The 21,814-nt window shown below is 42.6% G+C and overlaps 1 protein-coding gene across 5 annotated transcripts in view; it reads right to left on the bottom strand.

Moving 5' to 3' along the window:
• LOC131134202 (nucleosome-remodeling factor subunit BPTF-like) overlaps positions 1-18,249 on the bottom strand; it is a 30,711-nt gene extending 12,462 nt beyond the window's left edge. For 4 of the 5 annotated variants that reach the window (XM_058079225.1, XM_058079217.1, XM_058079233.1 and 1 more), the window contains exons 1-23: positions 17,441-18,249; positions 15,574-16,396; positions 14,793-14,844; positions 13,808-13,976; positions 13,254-13,529; positions 11,916-12,101; positions 11,636-11,811; positions 10,583-10,759; positions 10,316-10,497; positions 10,005-10,136; positions 9,070-9,199; positions 8,764-8,899; positions 8,389-8,676; positions 5,951-7,808; positions 4,968-5,092; positions 4,707-4,835; positions 4,424-4,574; positions 4,269-4,308; positions 3,335-3,557; positions 2,991-3,137; positions 749-1,015; positions 466-644; positions 23-263 (exon numbers count right to left, since the gene is read on the bottom strand). In XM_058079225.1, coding sequence (XP_057935208.1) covers positions 23-263; positions 466-644; positions 749-1,015; positions 2,991-3,137; positions 3,335-3,557; positions 4,269-4,308; positions 4,424-4,574; positions 4,707-4,835; positions 4,968-5,092; positions 5,951-7,808; positions 8,389-8,676; positions 8,764-8,899; positions 9,070-9,199; positions 10,005-10,136; positions 10,316-10,497; positions 10,583-10,759; positions 11,636-11,811; positions 11,916-12,101; positions 13,254-13,529; positions 13,808-13,976; positions 14,793-14,844; positions 15,574-16,396; positions 17,441-18,011 — 6,658 coding nt within the window. In that variant the 5' untranslated portion in view covers positions 18,012-18,249. The remainder of the gene's footprint in view (positions 1-22; positions 264-465; positions 645-748; positions 1,016-2,990; positions 3,138-3,334; positions 3,558-4,268; positions 4,309-4,423; positions 4,575-4,706; positions 4,836-4,967; positions 5,093-5,950; positions 7,809-8,388; positions 8,677-8,763; positions 8,900-9,069; positions 9,200-10,004; positions 10,137-10,315; positions 10,498-10,582; positions 10,760-11,635; positions 11,812-11,915; positions 12,102-13,253; positions 13,530-13,807; positions 13,977-14,792; positions 14,845-15,573; positions 16,397-17,440) is intronic. The other variant, XM_058079251.1, reaches the window with a different exon arrangement.
• Positions 18,250-21,814: the final 3,565 nt, after the last annotated feature.

Here is a 21,814-nt window from a genome sequence, read left to right on the forward strand (position 1 = left end):
AACAGTTTTTTTCTTTGCATACCTGCGTTTGACGTGGGTGTGGCCACTGCGGATGGTGGCGTGAATAAGAAGCGCTGCACCTGACCATTGGGCAGGGTGGCCTGCATAAGCTGCTGGCCGGGACCGGGGATGACGGTAACTCCATGCGGTATGACCTGAAGTTGACCGGATGTCTGCCCTTGACCCTGGATCATCACAGTCACAGCCTGATGGGTGCCGGTGACACCCGCCTGGCGATCCACACCTGAGCCAGCCTGCTGCTTCTGTGAGGAGCAGAACATGGACAGAATGTTGTTAGTTTGCCACCGATCACATTCGAGTCATTTACAAATCCAGAAAAATCAACATTTTTAAGAATTTCAAACATCTACAAGAACCATCTGTTTCTCGACCCATGGACAATAAATGTAAGTAAGAACAGTGTTTTCATGACTCTGGTTTATGACATTGATCTCGTTTATTAACCTGTGTTAGCTGAGCGAGCTGTGCCAGGGTGAGTTTAACCTGGCCGGATGGCGTTCCCGTCGTAGCGGTGCTGGCTGCCACCTGACCAGTAACCGTGGCAACAGGGCTGGCTCCAGTAACTGAGGTGGACACTGCCTGGCTTTGTAGAATCTGAGTCACTACTTGTTGACCAGCCTGACCTAAAAAACAACAGGTGGCACATCAATGAATGAAGAGAGGGTAAACAGAAGACAAAGGCTTTCATTTAACGTTACGACATGGTCCAAAAATCAGTAAAAGGTACCTTGCTGGACCACAAGGGGTGCTGGAAGAACTGTCTTCCCCATAGCTCCAGTCACTGTCTTAGGACGGATCTGCACATCAAGGATAAGATTTGGATTGATACTCATGAACAACAACAATATGGTACACACACAAAATACTATATTTACCAGTTGATGGGACCCTGGGAGACCAGGCCTCATATTGCGTGGCTGTAATGCTGTAAAGGTCCGAGCACCACCCGCTGTACTGGGCGGGATGATACCAAGCACCTTCTGCTGCACAACTCCTGAATTTGGAGGCAAAAAAAGAAAATATTGGCAGCAGAAATGAAAAAACAGAAGAAAAGAGGTAATACATTACACACAAACACAAAGGTTTAGACTTATCTACCTCTGCATGAGCTTTAAAATGTTGGTTGCGCTACTCAGCTGTTGGTGAAAAAAAATCATGCCTGATGCCGTACTGTTATTTACATTTGTCTCATCTGTGGTATTAATGCTGGCTGACAGGTTTGCTCCTTGCTGCTATTAACATTGGTCTAGTTACTATTATTATTTAATTAATTAAATCAGATAAGTCCCATTGAGATCATGATCTCATTTACAAGGGTGACCTGGTCAAAAGGTCAACAGCACATGTCATAACAACAATACTAAACAACAAACAATAAATATGATAAAAATTCAACAATTCTGCAAACGAGAGTGCAACACTTTTTTGGAGTGCATGCACTCCAAATCATGATAAAATTTTATAATGTGTTTCTGAAATAGCAGCCTCTTTTCCGATAACGCTCTGTCCTAAACGGCCTGGCTACACTTAGAGCAGCATAATATTGTAGGGAATATATTCTCTGGCGTTCATTCTCTGTGTGCCATGCCAGTTAAGGAGATCCAACCCAGCTTTTCATCCCAGAATTGTTAGCTGTGTCACCACCTGTGAACCCCATCTTGCTACCAATAACACTTCCTACAACTTGGAAATGTTCACAAACAGTGTATATTCCAAATACAATACAACACTGTAAAGCAGTGGTTACACACTACAAGTTAGCAGTTGTGCTCAGCTTGTGTATTATTTGTTGTCTTTGCAAGATGGCCAACTTTTGATCACAGTCATGGTAAATATTAGTGGACCAGGTACACAAAACTTCAAAGGTCGGTTGAAAGCTTAGTTGGGTGTCCCCCAACATATCTGAGTGCCCTCATACATTATTCACAGCTTTTTAACTTTCACCTGACAAAGGGAGCGTTTCATATTTGGTGTGCGTGCGCATGTGAAGCTGATGGATGAAGAAGAAATCATGTGAGTATCATTCTCACCGCCCTTCAGATCCTGCTGTATTTTTTTTAAACCACAACCAGGCAGGTAAACCTCTACATCAAGAGCTTCCCTCTTCAAATAGGGACGTTAAAGCTGGTTGTAACATCCTGGGAGATTCTTCTCTGGTCACTACACATCAAACACACACTTCTATAGACTGGCTGTTTCGGGAACCCTGGAATTTGGAACTCCAATGAGTGGAGAGGTAGACTTTTATTCTAAAAGACGGAGAAAAACTAAAAACCCGCAATAGAGGGCTACCTGTCTGGGCAGCAGACCTCAGGGTAAACTTGTTTTCCTGCCTAACTTCCTCCAGCCCTGCCAAAACAAACAGCGTGCGCTGCAGTCATGCTGGATAAATAGACATGTCCATTAAATGCTCACACTCCACCTGAACTTGAGGTTTCTCCTTCAGTGTAACTTCAAAAAGGGAAGAAAAATCACTTTCAATTGCTCATCTGAAGATTGCAATGTTTGATCTAAAGGGGTTACTCATATAGTTGTTAAAATTCATCCTTTACAGCTTTGCGAGCATAGCTGCGGAATGTGCTGTCAAAACTATTTATAATATATGCCAGTGTGCAACCAAGAATTGGAACACCAAGTAAGGGTGGTCTTTCTTACTAGCAAACACTAATCAGCCACATCACAGAGTGACATTACCAACAGTAGAAACAAGCCTTAAAACAGCTTAAGTTGAGTGAGAATTAAAAGGCTTACTATGCAAACCAGATGGCTCATGCCAACGTAAGCAGGTGACCTAATTGGGCGTCCACACCACAATCGTGATGGTGACACAGTGAGTAAATGGCTACATTATACACCATGAGCACTTTGGAAATGCTCCCACAACTTACACCACATAAAAAAAGAACACCCTCTCCCACACCCAACCCCCTATCTGCCTCTTCAGTGTGAGCTAATAAAATCCGGTGTACCTCCTTGTGAAGTTGGTATGTTGACTGTGATGATCTTGCTGTTCGCTGGAAGCGGCACCTTGGTGGTCACTACTTTACCATCCATTGTGGTTTCGGTAATCTGAAACGTGTGGCCGCTAGCTGCGGCTGCATTGGCCTCTGTGCCCACTGCAAGTGATGTAGACATGAAAATCAGTAAACATAATATTATAATGAACACAAGGGTAAGGATGTGACACCAATAGTGATACGACTAAAATGCTACAATAACCAACCTGATGAAAAATATTATGGTGATCACAAGTGCATTTGCTTCATTTAAAGTTACATGCAACTGATGCACCTCCAAACATCTCCTTGTGTACCTTGTGTGCCTTGACCCTGTTTAATCCATGTGGCAAATGACTGCTGGAAATTCTTGTTCTGCTGATATTTGACTGAGCCCGCCTTGGAGGTCAGAACCACCTTGGCACTTGGAGTTCCCTGGCCTGACAGCGACCCCACTACGACCTTAGGTGTTGCGGTGGGTTGCGCAGGAGTTCCTGTCGGAGTGACCGTGACCGAGCCTGGTTTCTGCTCCTGACGTTTCTGAAAGCAGGTGGTATATACAGTATATATAAATAAAAAACAGAAGGCATTTATGCATGCCGTATATACACCATGAATAATGACTGTGCATCTAATGGACTATAAAAATATTTATAAATAATATTTCACCTTAACATCAAATCTCCTATACTCGCTGGGTAACCTCGGCATTAAAAACTGCGGCTGTAGGCAACCTCCTTATGTACTTTATTAGCTCCAAAAGTAACAGAAACAGTAGCTGCATTTGTATTTCCCGATGATCCTTCCCAATAAGGTGAATCAAGTATCAATATACTTGAAGTTTAATAAGTGGACATAATTGGATCTAGCAGCTTTATCTACCTCTGCATGCGCTTTAATATTTTTGTGGTGCTGCTCAGCTGAAACTCATGTGTGTTAAACTTACTGCTAGCATTTTTCTCCTTACCGCTACTACTGCTGCTGTGTTGTATAGTATACTTGGTAATGAATCATCATGTAGTGAAAGAAAGCTACATTAGCCCTTTCCACTTTCTCATGCATGTAAATTGGAAATGTAAATCATTAAAGTTTTTATATGTAAAAAAATCAAATTTAACTCTCCAGTTACAGCCTTCTTAAAATGAATGTCCGGCCCTGTTGTTGTTTAGGTAAATAAATGGCCAGGCTATTAGATACCTGGGTTTCCTTGGTAGGGGTACAATTATGATAAAAAACATTAAAGCATCTCACCTTAGCTTGTTCAGCTGCCTGAGCTTTTTCTTTTTCTACCCTGTGTAACAGGAGACATGAACAATTTACAGTCAATAAAACATCTATTGGACACCAAATTCTTTACGTAGCTTTTATTACACCGATAATACAATGTGACAAGTGAGCATTGTTACCTCTCTGAGAAGGCTCTGATCTCCCACAGGTCCAGTTCTTCCTCAGCAACCCAAGTCTCCATCACAACTGGACCTGTCTGCTTGGCAGGCTCAGGCTTCTTGGGACGCAAGGCACTGGAGCGCAGCCCCTTCCTCTGTGGGGTATGAGTTTCTGCAACACATATCAGAAGACGTTTAGGATTGACTGCATGTCTCAGCAAATCAACTGCTTAGTCAATAGGTAAACGACAAAAAAATATTTTTTCAGGGTAAATGTGGCTTTGAATTAGAGACTACATGTTACCTTTGGGGGTCTCGGGAGCTCCAAGAGGCCAAACAATTTTGCGGATACAGTATTCCGAACGAATGCTGTTGGGACCCACGTCACGGCGCTTTATGATCTCTGTGGTGGTGATTTCAGTGTCTGATGTCTCTGTAGTAACGAGAGGAGTAATGGATCGCAAAGGGACTTCAGCAACAGCGTTCGGTCTGTTTCTTTGGCTCAAGACAAGCTATCCAAATAGTATAACAAAACCCAATGTATTGATGGTGGTGGGGGCTCTACCTGTACGTGCAGTACTGACAGCTGCGGATGGTTTCACAGCCATGTCATCCCATCTCAAACAGGCCCAGAGCAGTCTCAGCATCAGACTCACACCAGCCAAAGTCTTCACTGTTTGCAAGCGATATCTGCAAACACAAAGTGTAATACTCGTCATGCGTACATGAATCTTGTGCATATTTTAATGACAGTTAGTATAATAGGATATTCAGAGGAAAACTTGTGTGAATTGAAATTTTGTTAAAAAGGGAGCAAACGTGTGCGCGGAATGCTCAAGTTTCTTGTGCAAGCGGCAGCTGTTTCTGACTGGTGTCACATAGTTCATTAATGTGGCAGGACAGCTGACTGCCAGTGACTCACGCTGTTTTACAATGCACACTGCAACACAATTGTAAGTAAGAACAATTGTGTAATTATTTCCATTTGTATTCTATTCATTGTTTAGTCTTTTTTTATTAAATCTAATACATATATAACAATTATATTTCTAGTACAAAAAAAACATTGGCTTTAACAGCTGTGAGCATCCAGCAGTTTTAGCTACCCCTGTATGCACTTTAAAGTCAGTTGCGCTACTCAGCCACGTGTGTTCCATTTTACTATTGTTTACAATGAACTCATCAGCGGCAGTGACGCTGGCTGAAGGGTTTGCTCCTTACCGCAATGACAAGATTGGTTCAACTGCTCTTGTTTTGTGCAATACATATGTGCACTAATAAATGAATATGCAGTCAAAGTGAGCTATGTTTTCCTTTTCACTTTTTCATACACTCCAAAATGTTATCACAGATGAGCTGTTCCAAGTAATGACTTTTCTCATGTCCACTTGCTTCCAGTTAACACCCCATCCCATTTTGTAGTTTAAATAAATAAAGGCCTTTTAAAAAAGTTAAGAAAATGTACAGTAATAATTGTGATTTGAGTGACATTTACAAAAGGAGAAATAATTTTCCTTCTACTGTTTCAAGAGAAAAAGGAAAACTTACCTCCAAGTGATACCAAACGTCGGCCGGGGTGAAGGATACGGCCAGATATCCTGGGCCGGCTTGGCGTTATAGTTAAAGACAGCAACTTCGCGGAATCCCCCACGCCTTCCCAGCACCTTCAAACTGTCGTGAGGCAACACAAAAATGCTCTTGCGGTTGCTCTTGGTGACAAACTTGCGATAAGACGGAAGGGCTGTGTCTGAGCGCGCCTTCTTGGTGAGGGAGAATTTAAGCAGGCGTACGCGGCCTCTGGTTGTGGAGTCTTCCTGGAATACATGTGACACTGAGGTACCACTCGGGTCCGTTGTCGACTTCATGACGGAGGATGAAACAGTTGTCTCCTGTTTTTGTGCAATTATTTCACTTTGGCTGTCTTCTGACGAACTAGATGAGATTTTGGTCACGGTTGTTTTGGTCATGGTGGTGAGGGTAGATACAGCGCTCTCCGCCAGAGATGTTTCAGCTTCTACAGATGTGTTCAATGGGAGTGTTCTCGTCTCTGTGGAAACCACTGTAGTGGTGGTGGTCGTGGAGGTGGTCGTTACCTGTGTAAAGAGGGTCTTGAATGGTGTCATCGTGCCGCTTTGGCTATTCTCCTCTGCAAACTCATCACTCAAACTGGACTCCTCTGCTGATGGTATAGGAGAGGGTGCCATTCTGATTATCTTGACTGCAGGACTAGCTTTAGCATTTGCAGAATGCGCTTCTGATTTGCTTTTGAGCAGTGGAGAGTTATTTGTATATACATCTATGTCATTTTCCAGCTTTAACACCTTTATGGGAGGTTTGTAGTCCACATCTGATGTTATGTTGCACTCGGCTGTTTCTTTACAGAGGGTTTCCTTTTCCACAGTGTGTATACTTTTGTTAGCAAGAGAAAAATCTCCATTAACCAAAGGCTTTTGTTGTTTACCCGGATCCTCTACTTGATCAATGTTGTTCACCTTGGTACTGTTACTATGAACACTATTAATTGGACTCAACCTCACATCACTCCCCAAACCATCGTTGCCGTTTATCTGAGGAAGAGGGGAAACTAAAAGAGGAGAGTGTTCAGGAGAACCTTGTCTGTTCTGATTTTCATCAACAACCGTGCCATTTGCCTGCATGGCCAGCTCCACCGAGCTTAACGTCTCTGGGCTGTGCAAGGATGGTTTGGGAAGAGATGTGTTCTGAATGTGTTTTTGGTCAACATCTTTTGTAAGTGTCCTTACCAAGTCTAAATTAGGTACCTCAGACCCAATATTTTCGATAAGTGCGGTCTTGGGAGTGTCTATACAATCACTGCCTGTTTGTTGCTCTGAGGAGCAATCTTTTGGCCCCATAGTCCTTTCTTCTGAGTCTATCTCCAGATCTGGGGAAACGGTGTTGGTGTGGTTTGGAGGTGAAGTGGATTCTCCTGTATCCAAACTACAACAGTCTTTGGGTGTTGAATCGGGAGCAGAAGAAAGGCGAGAGGCTATCTCATTGGCAGCCTGACTGCCACCTTCAACTCTTCCAATATGTGCAGGCCCAGGTGTTTCTGAACTTGGCTCTTCTTTCACATATTCACACTCTTTGAGCAGTGTCTGAGCCAGAGTTTGGGGCTTAAGCGGCAACCGTGGCCGGACGGGGGTGGATTGAGGTGGAGGTGTTGATGAAGGTGTGGGAGTCTGGGATTTAGTTGCAGACACCTGTCGCTTCTGCAGCTCTTCGATGGCATGCTGCTTGACTCGACGCTCCAGCAGGCTGTCAAGTTTAGAGGGTTTGACTTTCTTCTTGTAAGGGATGCGTGTGTGGAAGCCCTTACTGACATCCACAACATCATAGTTAAAAGGGCGAAGGGGGTCATCTGTGTACTCCTCCTTAACACTTGACACTGGTGGGGGGAAAAAAAGTGATGGCTTTAGGGACATCTCACCGAAATAGACCACTCAAACAGCAAGCATTTTTATAACAGTATAATCTTCTCAAAAGGACAATACTACTGAAATGAAAATTGGACATTCAGTACAGTAATCTGTTTACAGCTTGTTTAGCAGCATACTGTAGATTTACTATCCACTGCAAGTAACTCAACACACAGCCACTATTGTCTAAACATCTGGTAACACAAGCAAGTACCAACACAATTGTGTCTACAGTGAAGCATGATCTCGGGCTGCATGAGAACTGTTGGCACCGGGGAGATGTTGTTCATTGAGGGTAAACATGAATTCCAACATGTTACATTTTGAAGCAGAGCATGACAACTCTCCCATAGGAAACTGGGTCGTATGGGAGTTCTCTAACATTATAACGACTATTGATCATTATAATAAGCCCAAATAGCATTGTGACTTATGGACCAGATATAATAAAATGATTGCTGAAAAATGTGTACTCACTTTTCTGGTATACTGAGGTAGCTGGTATTGATATTTAAAATATATGAAAACGAAATTGAGTTGTGTTCTTACTTTGCTCATCTTGTGATTGTAAGTCTGTGGGATCCAACTCCATCTTGGCTGGTGACTGGTCCACATCCAGTCCCTCAGGTGTCTCTTCTTTCATGTCTTCTTTTAGTTGTTTGCTAGAATCCAACATTTCAACCGAGGTCTGATTGTCTGTGGCAGGTCTGGAGGGAGCAGATGAGTTGTCTGTCCTGGTATCACTGTTCAAGTCGGAGACTCCCTGAGATTCAGGTTCATGGACATTGTGTCGTTGACTCAAGTTCAAAAGGGTGCACTTCAGGCCAAGCTTAGCATCTTTGGAAAACACAAGAATAGTTTATTATTTAAAAAATCAAAATAATGACCCAGTCCCACCCAGCCACATATCTTTCATTTAGAGACCTTCAAGTTCTTTGCGGTAGTTGGCATTGGTGTTGCCAGGAAGCCTTGGGAGAAACCTCTGGACATAGGTTTTACTGATCCAACTCCAACCCCCGTAGCCAGTAACACGATATTCTTCTCCTTTCTGCTTCCACACCTTCACAGAGGACACAGAAAGAGGAGTAACACCAAGGACGGGACAAGTCAACAGTGCAGATATTTGGGAGAAAGAAAAAATGTGTGGAATGAATGTGCAAAGACAACAAGAGAGTGGGAAGAGGGAGTGCTGCGGTCATGACTCTGCTCAGTGACCTAAATGTGACCTACCTGGTGCTTAATTGGAAAAGTGTATTTGACCCAGGTGGCTTGTTGCATCGTCTCCTCATCCTCCAGCTTCTTCTCCCTTTTCTTTATTTTCTCTTTCTCCTCCCGTTCCATGGAAGTCATGCGGTTTAACCTGAAAACATTTTTTTTTATTGTCAAGTTGTGGTGTTTGCTCTAAAATGGGACATAACATTTGTAACATAAATGTGTATTGTATGTTGATTTGTCACAGTAGTACATGTTTCCCTTCAATGAATGGTACATCGCCAGTGTCTGCAGCTCTCATGCAACCCTTGACTATGACGCTTGATTTCAGGAGAAACACAATATCTCTGTAGCTTGGTTAATATACGAGTCAGTTATGTAAATGGAACACCGCTGGCGCTTTGAGTTTTAGAGGTAGACTACTCTGTATTCATTGGACACTCACCTTCACAAAGAAATGTACAACAGCACTGTTCAAAATATTATGGTTTATTTTCTACATGAGGGGCAAAACATTAGGTATAAACATACCTCAATCATATTTTTTGAGGTAGGGCAGATCAGACACATTTTAGTTCCAACTACTGAATTTATGGCCAATGGCTTCTTTAAAAGGGGTGTTGTGCTGAAGCAGTCGTCGCTGAGAGGCATAAGTGGGTGGTACTACGACTGGACTTGCAGTCTAAATATTATTCCTCACAGCTAGGGTGGGCCTTTTGATCTGATCTGGTCAGGATCACCACTGCCTGCTGAAGTAGCCCCAACTGACTACACACTGCCTTTGTCCGTGCACTGAATGCTTATTTCAATACAGTATCTCAGTGTTTGCCTTTGAAACTGAAATTGCGAAAGTAAGTTATTGGAAATTAAATTATAGCAATCGGACCTTTCCCCTTAAGGATGTGAGCTTTATTCTGCCAATTACTATTTATTTGCAAACATGCTGTGTGTACCTGGTGTGGCCGAGTGAGTCCTTCCAAACCGGCATGGTTGCCACAGGCTTGATGGCACATTCCAGGATGGCGAGAGCCAGAGCAAACTCTCTGGCCTTGCTGCACATCTGTACTGCTTTGATCCAGTTGGTCCTACAAATGAAAACCGGTTTTAATCATTGTTCTGTTCTATTCTATTTTATTCTATTCTATTTTGGTTGCAGTTACTGCCAACTGAGGAAGATAATAAGCAAAGATGGCACCAGGACAAACAAAATGAGCTCTACGTAGGTAAGACAAATATGGGGAAAGGTGCCACATGATTCCCATACCTGTGTGAGGCCCAGTTCGGGTGCATGAACGGTGATGGAATGTTGTTCTCCAACTGGATGATGGTGAGTCTCAGTGTAGAGATGGTGATCAGCTTAGAACCATGGATGGACCCATTCCACTTGAATTCCCCTGCCGGCGTCATGCAGAATTTGTGGGAGAGATGCCGCCTTTTGTCGTGGTCCTAATCAACATTTCAATCATAACGGAAATTATGGGCAGTCTGGGATGAGTTCTAAGTACAAGCCTCTACACAAGCCTCTACTTGCCTCTCTGTGCTGGTGCTTGTTGAGGGCGAGGGTGTTTGTGCTGTACTGGTTGTGATAGATACGATACTTCCCCTCTTGGCCCAGTTTGAAGAATTGGCAGAGCATGCCCTTCATCACCACGTCTTTACTGCGTGTGCTGACACGGGTGACATCACCTTGTGCATTTACAATGAGGATCTACAGATGTAGGAAACATGCTATGGGTTAAGGCATTCAAATACAACAATAATAAATAAATAAAAAACAATAAATAATAAATGAAACACTGTCTTTGTCTTCATTTATAGAGTTGCCTTGTGTTTATAGTGTGGGCTGCATGGCGGCCTAGTGGTTAGCGCGTAGGTCATACAGCTAGAAGACCCGAGTTTGATTCCATCTTTGTGTGGAGTTTGCATGTTCTCCCCGTGCGTGCGTGGGTTTTCTCCGGGTACTCCGGTTTCCTCCCACATTCCAAAAACATGCTAGACTAATTGGCGACTCCAAATTGTCCATAGGTATGAATGTGAGTGTGAATGGTTGTTTGTCTATATGTGCCCTGTGATTGGCTGGCGACAAGTCCAGGGTGTACCCTGCCTCTCACCCAAAGACAGCTGGAATAGGCTCCAGCATGCCTGTGACCCTTGTGGGGATAAGTGGTAGAAAATGAATGAATGTTCATATAGTTTCTAATTTGCGCTGGGTCAGAAGAAATTGGCATTCATAGCTGTAAGCAACCTCCGGATGTATTTATTATTAACGGCACCAGATTCATCTGTGCATGTGCTTTTAAATGATAGCTGCATTACTCAGCTGTTTGTGTGAAAGTCATATGCGTGTTAAACTTGTACACTATTGTTTACAATGAACTCACCAGCTGTTAATACTAGGTGAGCAGTTTGTTCCTCAACACTATTAAAACATTGGTGCTGTTGTACAATACACTACTTAATAAACTTCTAAATAAATGTGGTCAAAGAGAGCAACATTTTCCATGGCACTCTGCCATGTGCTCTAAATCTAAAAAGCTACTGTATGTTTGGAAAGCACAAGAAGTTTCTCATTGGTGTTTCTCACCTCTTTACCATCCTTGAAGCCCTTGTTGGCTTCATGAAGGGCTGCAGCCACCTGCTGGCTCTTCATCTGGCTCAGCTTGCTGTCTGGGTTTCTTAGTCGAGTCACCATGCGAGTTGCAGCAGACTTCTTACTACCGAGACACACCATCTCTCCACTGGTGGAATCTTTGCTCTCTCCTACAACACACAACAGTTCATTGTTGTATGGGGTTGGACACGTGCATGTTCTGTGACACTGGCATAATACAGCTTTGCAATTCAATTATCTGCATTTGTCTGACCTGTGTCTTCGAAGCTTGCCAGGGATGACTGGAAGGACTTGTCAGCCAGGTCTGGAAGTTCAGGGCCCCTGGAGGTGACCATTACGCCCATGCTACTGTTGCTGTTTTCCTCCATCTGATTAGGTTGGCTGAGACTTGGGACATCATCGCCACTGACAGGAACACAATCGGATGATGGGTTTTCTCCTGTAGTGACAAAACAAGGTATTAGTGGTCACATAGAGAGCGCTGATGTTTTACTCACTATTTGAGTGTTTAACATTTCAACACTGATTGGTATTACTCCTTTAGAGAGAAGATGCTGTATGAGTCAATACAGTGGCCAAAAAAGGGAGTTTGACTTGGAGTAGCATTCTTTGACATGGTTTAGATTACAGCTCCCTCTGCTGCCCAAACAAAGTACATGCAATGAAAATGCTGTTGTAGTGATGCCTAAATCAGACTGGCTGAAATAAACACCAACATATAATATGGGATATAAAATAAAGATTATGGCGTTTTAAATGAAATTGTAAATGTTAAAAACTATTTTAATACTACTTTTACTTCACACTCTGATGTTTTCACTAGGGCTGTTAAAAATAGCATGTTAAGGTAGAAACTAATTTATTCCATTAATTAACTTACATTTTTTAGCGTCATGTCAAACCCCATCTCTTTGTTATGACGGCAGACGGAGCCACAATAGCGTCCCCACAGAGTCTGCCGCTCTTTAATAACTTTATTCTGGACAGTGCAATTCCAACAGCATATATGTATCCCCAACTCACAAACACATCTCTAGTGACAGCAAGTTGAATTCACTGACTCCGAAAATCACAAAACATTATGTGGTTTAAATAACCAGAAAGACAAGAAAAACAGTAAGTGGATATTTGTATCCCTCACGAAGGTAACTCTTATTACCAAAGTACAATTTGCTGCATTTAAGTATGCTAGGAAATCCCACAAAATACATCTACATTCAAAAGTTACATGGTGTTGTTGAAAGCAACCCTTCATGGTTCATAATAACATACTAAAAGTGTGAATGTCAAATGTTCTGCTACTATTAAAAGAGACTAGCAGTAGACAAACACATTTGCAGGTATATTTGGTATCTTTTAGCTTGATTTAAATGTTCATTTGGATTTTGTTTTGATACCATACAACTATACATCATTTGTCATTTATCTTCCTGTTCATCAAATACAGCAAAAATGGGATTATTTCACACATGATGGCAAATTGTGCTTAATCGTGATTAATTAATTTGGAAAACGGTGATTGATTTTATTAAAATCTGTCATCATCTGTCATCAGCACCTTGAGACATAATCCCTCCAGCATAGTAATTACCTTCAGCTGTGACAACATATTTCTTCTCCTCCTTGACGTCTCCATTTGTCTCCTTCTCGTCCTCCTTGGCTGCATCTTTGATGTCGATGTCCTGAAGTCCGTCGCCTTCATTCACCTTGGTGTCTTCGCTGTCTTTCACCACATCCACCGCCTCCACCGGCTCCACCTCGTCCTTCACCTGCTCCAGACGAGCTTTGAGAGCCTCCTCAGCGGCCCGCTTCTTCACCTCCTCCAGCTCTTCCTCCCTTTTGGCCCGAAGACGCTCCAGGATCTCCTCTAGAGGGCGAAAGTAAACACTCATTGCATTTCTTAACCCTAAAATGGTAGAGGTCAGGCATCTTGAGAATCAAAGGGTTGTATTCACATTTTCTCTCCCTGCATGATGCAGGATGACGCTGTGATATTAATGTAAAATACAAAGCTAGCCAACAGGTCTAACTTGACAAGCGGATGAAAGAGCAAATGGCTCTGGTCGAAATAAAAGCAATGTTGTGATAATAAGTCTTAATAAAGCTGATTTATGTAAAAAAAAAAGTGAAATTTGTGTTCATTACCATTAGCAATGGTGAGGAAACACTTGTTGTTGCCCCGAGCCTTGTTAGTGAGGTCCTCTGTGATGTCCATGTGTGCGTGAACCTCATCCCTAATTTCTTCTAGGGCAGCATAGAGGTCGGCCTCCCAGTACTCCTTATCCAAGCAGTCTATGAGCTCAGCTAGCTGGACCTGTAAAAAAGCAAATCAGACATTTTATGTGACAGAGAGTCATTGAAAGGTTCCCATATTATGCAAAAATTACTTTTCAATGATTTTGTAAAAAAAAAGGCTTCACAGCACATCTTAAAATAAAGTTTGGCGCTCCACCCTTCAGTGAGCTACAGACATAGAAGTTTTATCATTTTGTTTTTCTTCAGCCTCGCAGCTATGCTAGTGCTACAGACACACAAGACGGTGTGTTCCCAGTCGGCCTTATTAGAGGCACTTTTGTCTCAATTCCAGCATCAAGGTGAGCATTTTTCCAGCATATTTCTAATATACTCTAGTACACTATTCATTTTCTATACTGCCTGTCCTCATTTGGGTCACATGTGATCTGGACTTCAGGCAAGAGGCGAGGTGCACCATGGACTGGTTGCTAGTCAATCATACTGTATATACTAAGCACTGTTGTGGGAGTTCTGAGGTATAGGCTGCATCACAGTTCCATCCCTTACCCCTGGGTTTTGCATCTTCACCAGAATCAAGTGGTGTCTCGATTGTCCTTAAATCAAGGGGTAAGGTCTGAGGGGTGTACAGCCCTAGAAAGCCTTAGAAGTGGACCAGACTTGAAACAAGACTCCCACTGACAAAACGGCAGGGCGGAGATGAAAGAAGCATATGAATGTAAGTAATTTAAGCATCCATCTATTTTCTATGCCGCTTATCCTCATTGTGTCGCGGGGATATGAAGCATCCCCATGACCCTAGTGAGGTTAAGTGCATAGAAAATGGATGCATAATGAAACAACACAATTGAATAGAAGTGAGACACAATTGACTTACCTTGGTGCTGTAGTACCAGATGGCTTTATCCTCCTGATCACCATCCTCCTCTCTGTAAAAGAGATGTGTTAATGTCATGGGATGATATGACAAGTTCAACTGGGAGAAACATTTAGAAAGCAAGCTGTCTGGTGGGCGGGATGTCATTATTGTAATTCACTGGCCTGAGGGTGAAGGGTGGGAATGAGCAACAGACGTCCAACTTTCTTTTTTGAACTGCTGCAAAGTGCGTCCAGCTTTCTGATGCTGACATTTATTGAATACTTGCCCAAACACTGGAATGTCATTGCGTCTTCGGGAGACGATGGAGTAGTTTCGTAGAACACACATTCTGTAATTACTATTGAACAACGCATGTTCCAAATATACAAAACTAATGTTCTAATGTTCATCCATAGCTTCTTGAAGTAACCTGCTTTGGTCTCAAGTAGTTTGCCGTCTAAAGAGGTCCAACATAACATCATCTATGGGAAGTTGAACTATATATAAGTATATATAATAAGTATATAAGTATATAATATATATATATATATAAATAAGTTGAACATATTTTTTTCTGGGTTAGAAGGTAGATACGTCTCAATGGTTTCTTAGCAAAAATCAGGGTCTGGGTTGCATCATCACATTATTCTTTAAAGCTCAATCAACTGTTCCCTTGACTCTCTTCACATTTTTAAATCCCATTTTTGACTTTCCTATTCCCTCCAACAAGTTCTTCCTCACTTCTTTATTGAACGTGTTTGTGTAATCCTGCTAAGAAGCAAACTGATGGTGGACTTACACAACAATGCGGCGATTCAAGAACCAGTATTTGCGGCGGTGTCTATCATAGCCGACTGGCAGCTGGCGAAGGAATGGTCTTGTCTTCTGTACCTCGGGGATGCAGTCAGCCACTCCGGGTACCTTGTGGGCCACGCACACCTCACACTGCCACTCGTCCTCTGGAACTTCCTGCAGCGGCGGCTTCACACACTCGAGGTGGTAAACAGCTGCACAAGTCTCACAGCACAGCAGGTCGCCAAGGCGGTGGCACACCCGGCAGTGGTCGTCATAGGCCACCACGCCTTCTGACATCAGCTCTTCCCTCGCGATGTTGGTCGCCAAGAACTGGTCCACTAGAAATTGAAGAACTTTAATTTTACTCTCCAACGGTTCAAAGGGGTAATCTTCCCCTTCCTGCAAAGGCAGAACATGCCGGTATTCCGCGTCACTCTCACAGTACGCCCTCAAAACCTCCGGCCAGGTCATACCGTCCACAAAATAGAGCGTTGAATTAACAGAATCCTTTACGTCAGCAGGCCCAAATGTGGTATTGGAAGTGTCCTCCTCTCTGAGAATAGCTTTGAGCAAGGAGATGTGAGTCTCCGCTAGCAGCATGCACTGCTCCTGGCTGGCCACCGCTGCACAGAAATCCTCAAAGCGGAAAGGGGACAGCCGCAGCACTGTGCCGAAGTTGCGGAGGACCTCGTAGACGGCGGACACGTTGAGAAGCTGTGAGGTAGGAACTGGGAGGTCCTCGGAGGACTTGGGAAGCTCCAAGGGGGGAATGTCTTTTGCCTCAAAGATGGGAGACTGTTGCTGTGCCACTTGACTCCTTCGCTTGCCTGCAGGAGTGAAAGGAACACAAGTAGTATCAGTTGAAATGTATGAAAAGCTGCAATACTCAAGTCAAAACATTTTAAAAATATGCTATATTGTGACTTTTTAATTATGTGACATTCTAACTGGAGATACTCTTTTTTTCAAAAAAGCGATTAGAGATAATATTGTGACTTCATCTTGTTTGTGACATAAAAACAAAACAGAAACAATAAGTGACAGAAAAAACTCAACTTATTTAGTTTTGAATTACGGTTAAAACAACAGAACTTAATTAGTTAACCCTAAGTTCACTGTGTGTGTGAAAGGTATATTCTGAAAGCGTGGCTATACTACTATGACTATGAATGCAGCATTTGGAGATGTTAGCATTTCCCCACCATAAGATATATTCTAAATAAAACTACTGTATTAGTTCAAGCAATATTCTAACACACATTATTATTTAGGTGATATTATATGGATCAGATTTGGCCAATTGATTAAAGCATGGCTAGTTGCTATGGTAACGTCACGCCACTGTGCCCCCACGTAATGAGTTGATGTTTGCAACAAGTGAGAAGGAGAAAAAGGCGCCTCTCTTCAAAACAAAGAGCTGTCAAACTACGTGCGGGAGCCAGGAAAGTTAGCATCGCTTTTAAGTTTAATAAGTCATACATATGATTAATAAAACAAAGATTTTTAGTGGTAGTAACCAGATATTGTGTATTAGGCTGGGTGAGTTATTTTAGAAATACTGAAATGCCCAATGAATGAAAAGTAAGAATCACTACAGTCTCTTTGCAGTTAAGACGAAAACAAATATATTTTAAAAAAGACAATATGTAAGTTTTATTGACTACACTAACAACGAAAATGTGCTGATGTGACAAAAGTGGAGAAAAGCTGAAGCGTGGATGAGATCTTTGCAAAGCGGCGGCCAGCACAGCGAGCGAGCACACGGTAAACAAAGGCCCGTTTCTCCGTGCAAGCTCCATTTTGAACAATGCACCGAGCTTTGTGTTTGGAGCTAAATGTATACATAAAAACATTGGCAAAGCAAAGTGTACCTGGCGTGCTACCGAGCGAGCTGTGGCTCATTGCACTACTCTCGGTGCAGTAGCTGGCATCATCATCATCTTGTTCTAGCTCCTCCAGATAGTCTGACTCGTTCCCCAAGGCCTCTTCTTCTTCCTCAAGATCCGACGAAGGGTTATCGTTCAGGAGTTCGTCTTCCTCCGATCGGTAGCTCAAATTGTCGTCCTCCTCATCGCTGTTGTCGTCGTACACCACCTTGATCGGAGGCCGTCTCACTCCGCCTCTACTGCCGCGGCCGCCTCTCGACCCCCTGCCTCTTCCTCTGCCTCCCCTGCCCCGCGATGCCTCAGCGGCGGCGGCTCCAACTTTCTTGCGGCCCCGGGACAAATGAAAGTTCTCTCGGCCTGATATTTCCGCGTCCACCTCCGCAGAGCTGCTAGCACAAGCGCCGTCGCTGAAGCTGCGTCCGCGACCCCGTCCTCTGCCTCGTCCCCGTCCTCGCATCCCTCTGCCCCTTCCGCTCCGGGAGCCGCGGGCTGGACCGGGTGAGCCTTCCCGCATCGCTGCTGCCAGTTTGGGCGGCCTTCCTCGTCTCCCCCTCATTGTAGGAGAGCGCCTCTTCTGTTCCGCTTCAATCTCGGAGCCGCGAGAAGCCAGGCGCAGGGAAGAAAAAAACTACGAGGGAACACGCAGGCGGTTCATGCGAAAGTTCCCGAGAAATTCCCACCGGCCCAGGGTCTCCAATTTCAGGCGGAAAGCTCAAAGTGAATGGCCGGTGTCCCGCTCTGGGTCGCCAAACGACGCCATTTTTCTTCTCGGCTCTCCCTCTGTTGAAAACACAGAAGGCCTCAGAGGCGTCAAGATAACTGTCGAGCCCGCTGACTGTACCGGAAGCATATCTTTTTGACCATCAAAGTAAAACACAAATGTCGTGAAAAGTATAATGAAAATGTATTATAAATACGCATACAATCTTGTCATTCCTACAAAAGCCAGAATTATACATATTGCATTACATTAATTAGTATTTTAATATTAGTGTTTTATTTTTAATGTCGAATTAAACATACTTCTTGAGCGTGGCTGTTTGGGAAGTACTGTCAGTTTTAAATAGTCAGCACTTGACAAGCAAAGCTCCAGCGTATGTTGAGTCACATGACACACAATTCTACAACAATTTGCATGCTAGGTGATAAAAACATTGATACACATGCAAAAACTCTTTCCTTATAGTCATTTATTTGAGTTGTTTAATTGCTATGTGGTCGCCGCTTTGCTTGCAGATTGAGTATAACTACATATACTGAAATGACGCCATTGTAGTAGACGCGAGTGAGGCAGGAGAAAGTCGCAAACAGGTTTCATATAGGTACCGGTGCAAATTCGCACAGAAGCTGGAAACACATTAACCAGGCGCGTATTGAATCGTTTTAGGGGTGCTTATTGCAGAAAGAAAGCGAATGCACATATTAGCCTCAAGAACAATTGCAGCCAATATGAGTAGCACGCATAGGTTTTAGATTTTTTACAGTGAAATATCTTTATGCGCTACCTTGAGCAATTCGATTGAGTTCGCTAAATATTTCAGGATGACAACACAAGCAAGCGTCATACAGTATTGAGGTGCAACTATTGCAGTAAAGGCCAGTAGAGGGCGCCAATGAACGTGGAACTGTCAAAGATGAGGAAGAAGAGAATGTTGACATTTTGAAATTTTTGATGTGCATCAATGAATGCCGCAAAATAATCGAGTTGAATAATGTTTCCCCAACAACACTTTCTCACAGCTCCTACACTAAATACCCAAATAGAATCAACGGAGCAATCCAGCCTTTCCAAATAGATTTCCAAAAATTTTAACTTCCATCATTCATTCCGACACTACTACCCATCACACATTAAAACATTGTCATCCAGTGTCATATTTTGCAACTAGATATCACTGTTTAGCTCACGCATACATTAAGCGTATGGCGTATTATTTTACAGTGTAAAACTATTTCTCCACTAGATGTCACAACATTCAACTTGAAGACATTGTTTTGCAGTGTCATATCTTTGCCACTAGATGTCACTATATATCATTCATACAACACTAGTTATACCAGGCGTCTCAAACTCAATTTACCTGGGGGCCACTGGAGTCTGGGCAAGGCTGGGCCGCATTAGGTTTACCAAAAAAAAACGCATTTATTAAAAACAGAAAAATATACAAAGTTTTTCAGTGCTTTGGTTCCGATTTTCTACAATAAAAGCTCTGATAAAACATTCCACTGTTCTCAAATATCTGCACAAAATAAGATGAAAAATAAATAACCAAATCAAGAATAAAGAAAATCAATCAATCAGTAATAAATATATATAATAATAATAAAACGGCAAATAATAAAAACTTAAGAAACCACATATAGTTGGTGGGTAGACAAATTATTTTTTTCAGATTAAAATTAACAAAGCATTATTAGAGCCCTGTAGACATGACAAAACACGACTATAGTCACATTTATACTCTTTTTATTTACAACATATTGCGCAACTGCAGGGTCTTGAGACACATGCTAACTCGCAAACTAGAGAGCTAGCGACCTAAACGGTAGCCTTCAAGTTATTTCCTTTAAACTTAAATAGCCAAAAACTTACCACTTCCACACGGATAGGGAGGATAACTATTAACAGTTATTTAACCTTTAACATGAACATTAATCAAACGTAATAATTTTTTCTGGGTACATGATACCATACAACATCCATATCAAACTTGCGCGGGCCGCACTAACATTATACTTTAACTAACATTAACTAACATTACTAACATTCACACTAACATTAACTTTCATATCAAGGCAGGGGCCTCAAACGAGTGTCCTGCGGGCCACATTTGGCCCGCGGGCCGTGTGTTTGAGACCCCTGAGTTATACGTTATCACATTTAAAACAGTGTTCACTAACCCTTTTAAGCTGAAGATCCTTGTTGTCCCCCACCCTCACCCCCCACACTATTCTGGTATATATGTATAACATTTTGTGTAGTCAGGTTTTCTTAAAAGTGATCCATATTTTGTATTATTGGTTGTTGACGTCAACATTTCAGCTTTTCACATTGGGGCTTGCAGCAGGGCAAGTTTCCTCAGGTTCTCAGCTCTTCCGAAGGTTGCCAACCAATATTTGATGTCTTCCTAAAGTAGTATATGACCATCTCTGGCTGCATCAGAGGCCTTCTTCCACTGCTTTCTCACCTGCCTTCTCTCTCTGGGCAATTTTTGCTGGTCTTGCTGTCTGCTGGGTGTAGCTGTTGTTGCTTTATTGCTTTTCCTAATGTTCACTCCAAAGCGGTTATGTCTCCCATCTTTTCCAGCACTTTCTCTGCTGTGTCCACTTGTGGAAAATCATTTTATTCACGTATTGTTATATTGTTCATAAATAAGGTGGTTGATAAAGCATTTTTTTTAAATTACACATTGATTTTATTGGTAACATGGATGATAAATGGACTTGTATAATGCTTTTATATACAAGTGCTAACACATTTACCTCTTGATGACACAGCATCAGGAGCAACTGGGAGTTCAGTATCATGCCCAAGGATACTTCAACATGATCATGAGAGGATGGAGGATCGAACAGGGAGACAAGTACTCCACCTCCACCTGAGGTATGCTGCCCACTGATTATAATACTGATCAACACATTAAATACAAAAATCATTGTATTGTAACTGAATAATCACATACATTTTTAAATCACTGTTAGATAAAGCTTTGCTGAGTATTGCTTGCAATACAGACCAGGAGGAGATGATTAGTAAATAACTAAAAATTTATTTTCAAAAAGCATACACATAATGCAGAAAAGTGTATGGATACATTCTGCAACAAAATGAGGACACACACATACACACACACGCATGCACACATACAAACACACACAGTGACATTATGATGCCCAAATTAACATTCAAATTAAAAAAGATCTTACAGTCCACTGATTATTTTGTGACAGCTTATTCAATAGAGTTGAAGTTAATGTGGGAGAGGTGAGGTCATCTTCTCCGCAGGCGTAACTCCATGTCATCTTCATCTGGTACCATCAGATGGTCCACTGAGTAGTGGGCGTCATCGCCGATGTCCTGGAAGAAATACTCGTCACTCTCACAGCTCTCTGCTCCATTCTCACAGTCTGTGCCTTTATTTTGATGCACATCGCTGCTTTTGTGATCGGTCCTGTCACTGGATTCACTGCTTTCCTGACTGGTGTGGTCACTGGACTTACTGGGTTCACCGCTTTCATGACTGTTGCTGTCATTGGTTTCACTGCTTTCGTGTCTGGATTCACTGCTTTCCTGACTGGTGTGGTCACTGGACTGACTGGATTCGTTGCTTTCATGACTGGTGCTGTCACTGGTCTTAG

Source organism: Doryrhamphus excisus, chromosome 1 (genome assembly GCF_030265055.1).
Source record: "Doryrhamphus excisus isolate RoL2022-K1 chromosome 1, RoL_Dexc_1.0, whole genome shotgun sequence".
NCBI classification, from domain to species: Eukaryota; Metazoa; Chordata; class Actinopteri; order Syngnathiformes; family Syngnathidae; genus Doryrhamphus; species Doryrhamphus excisus.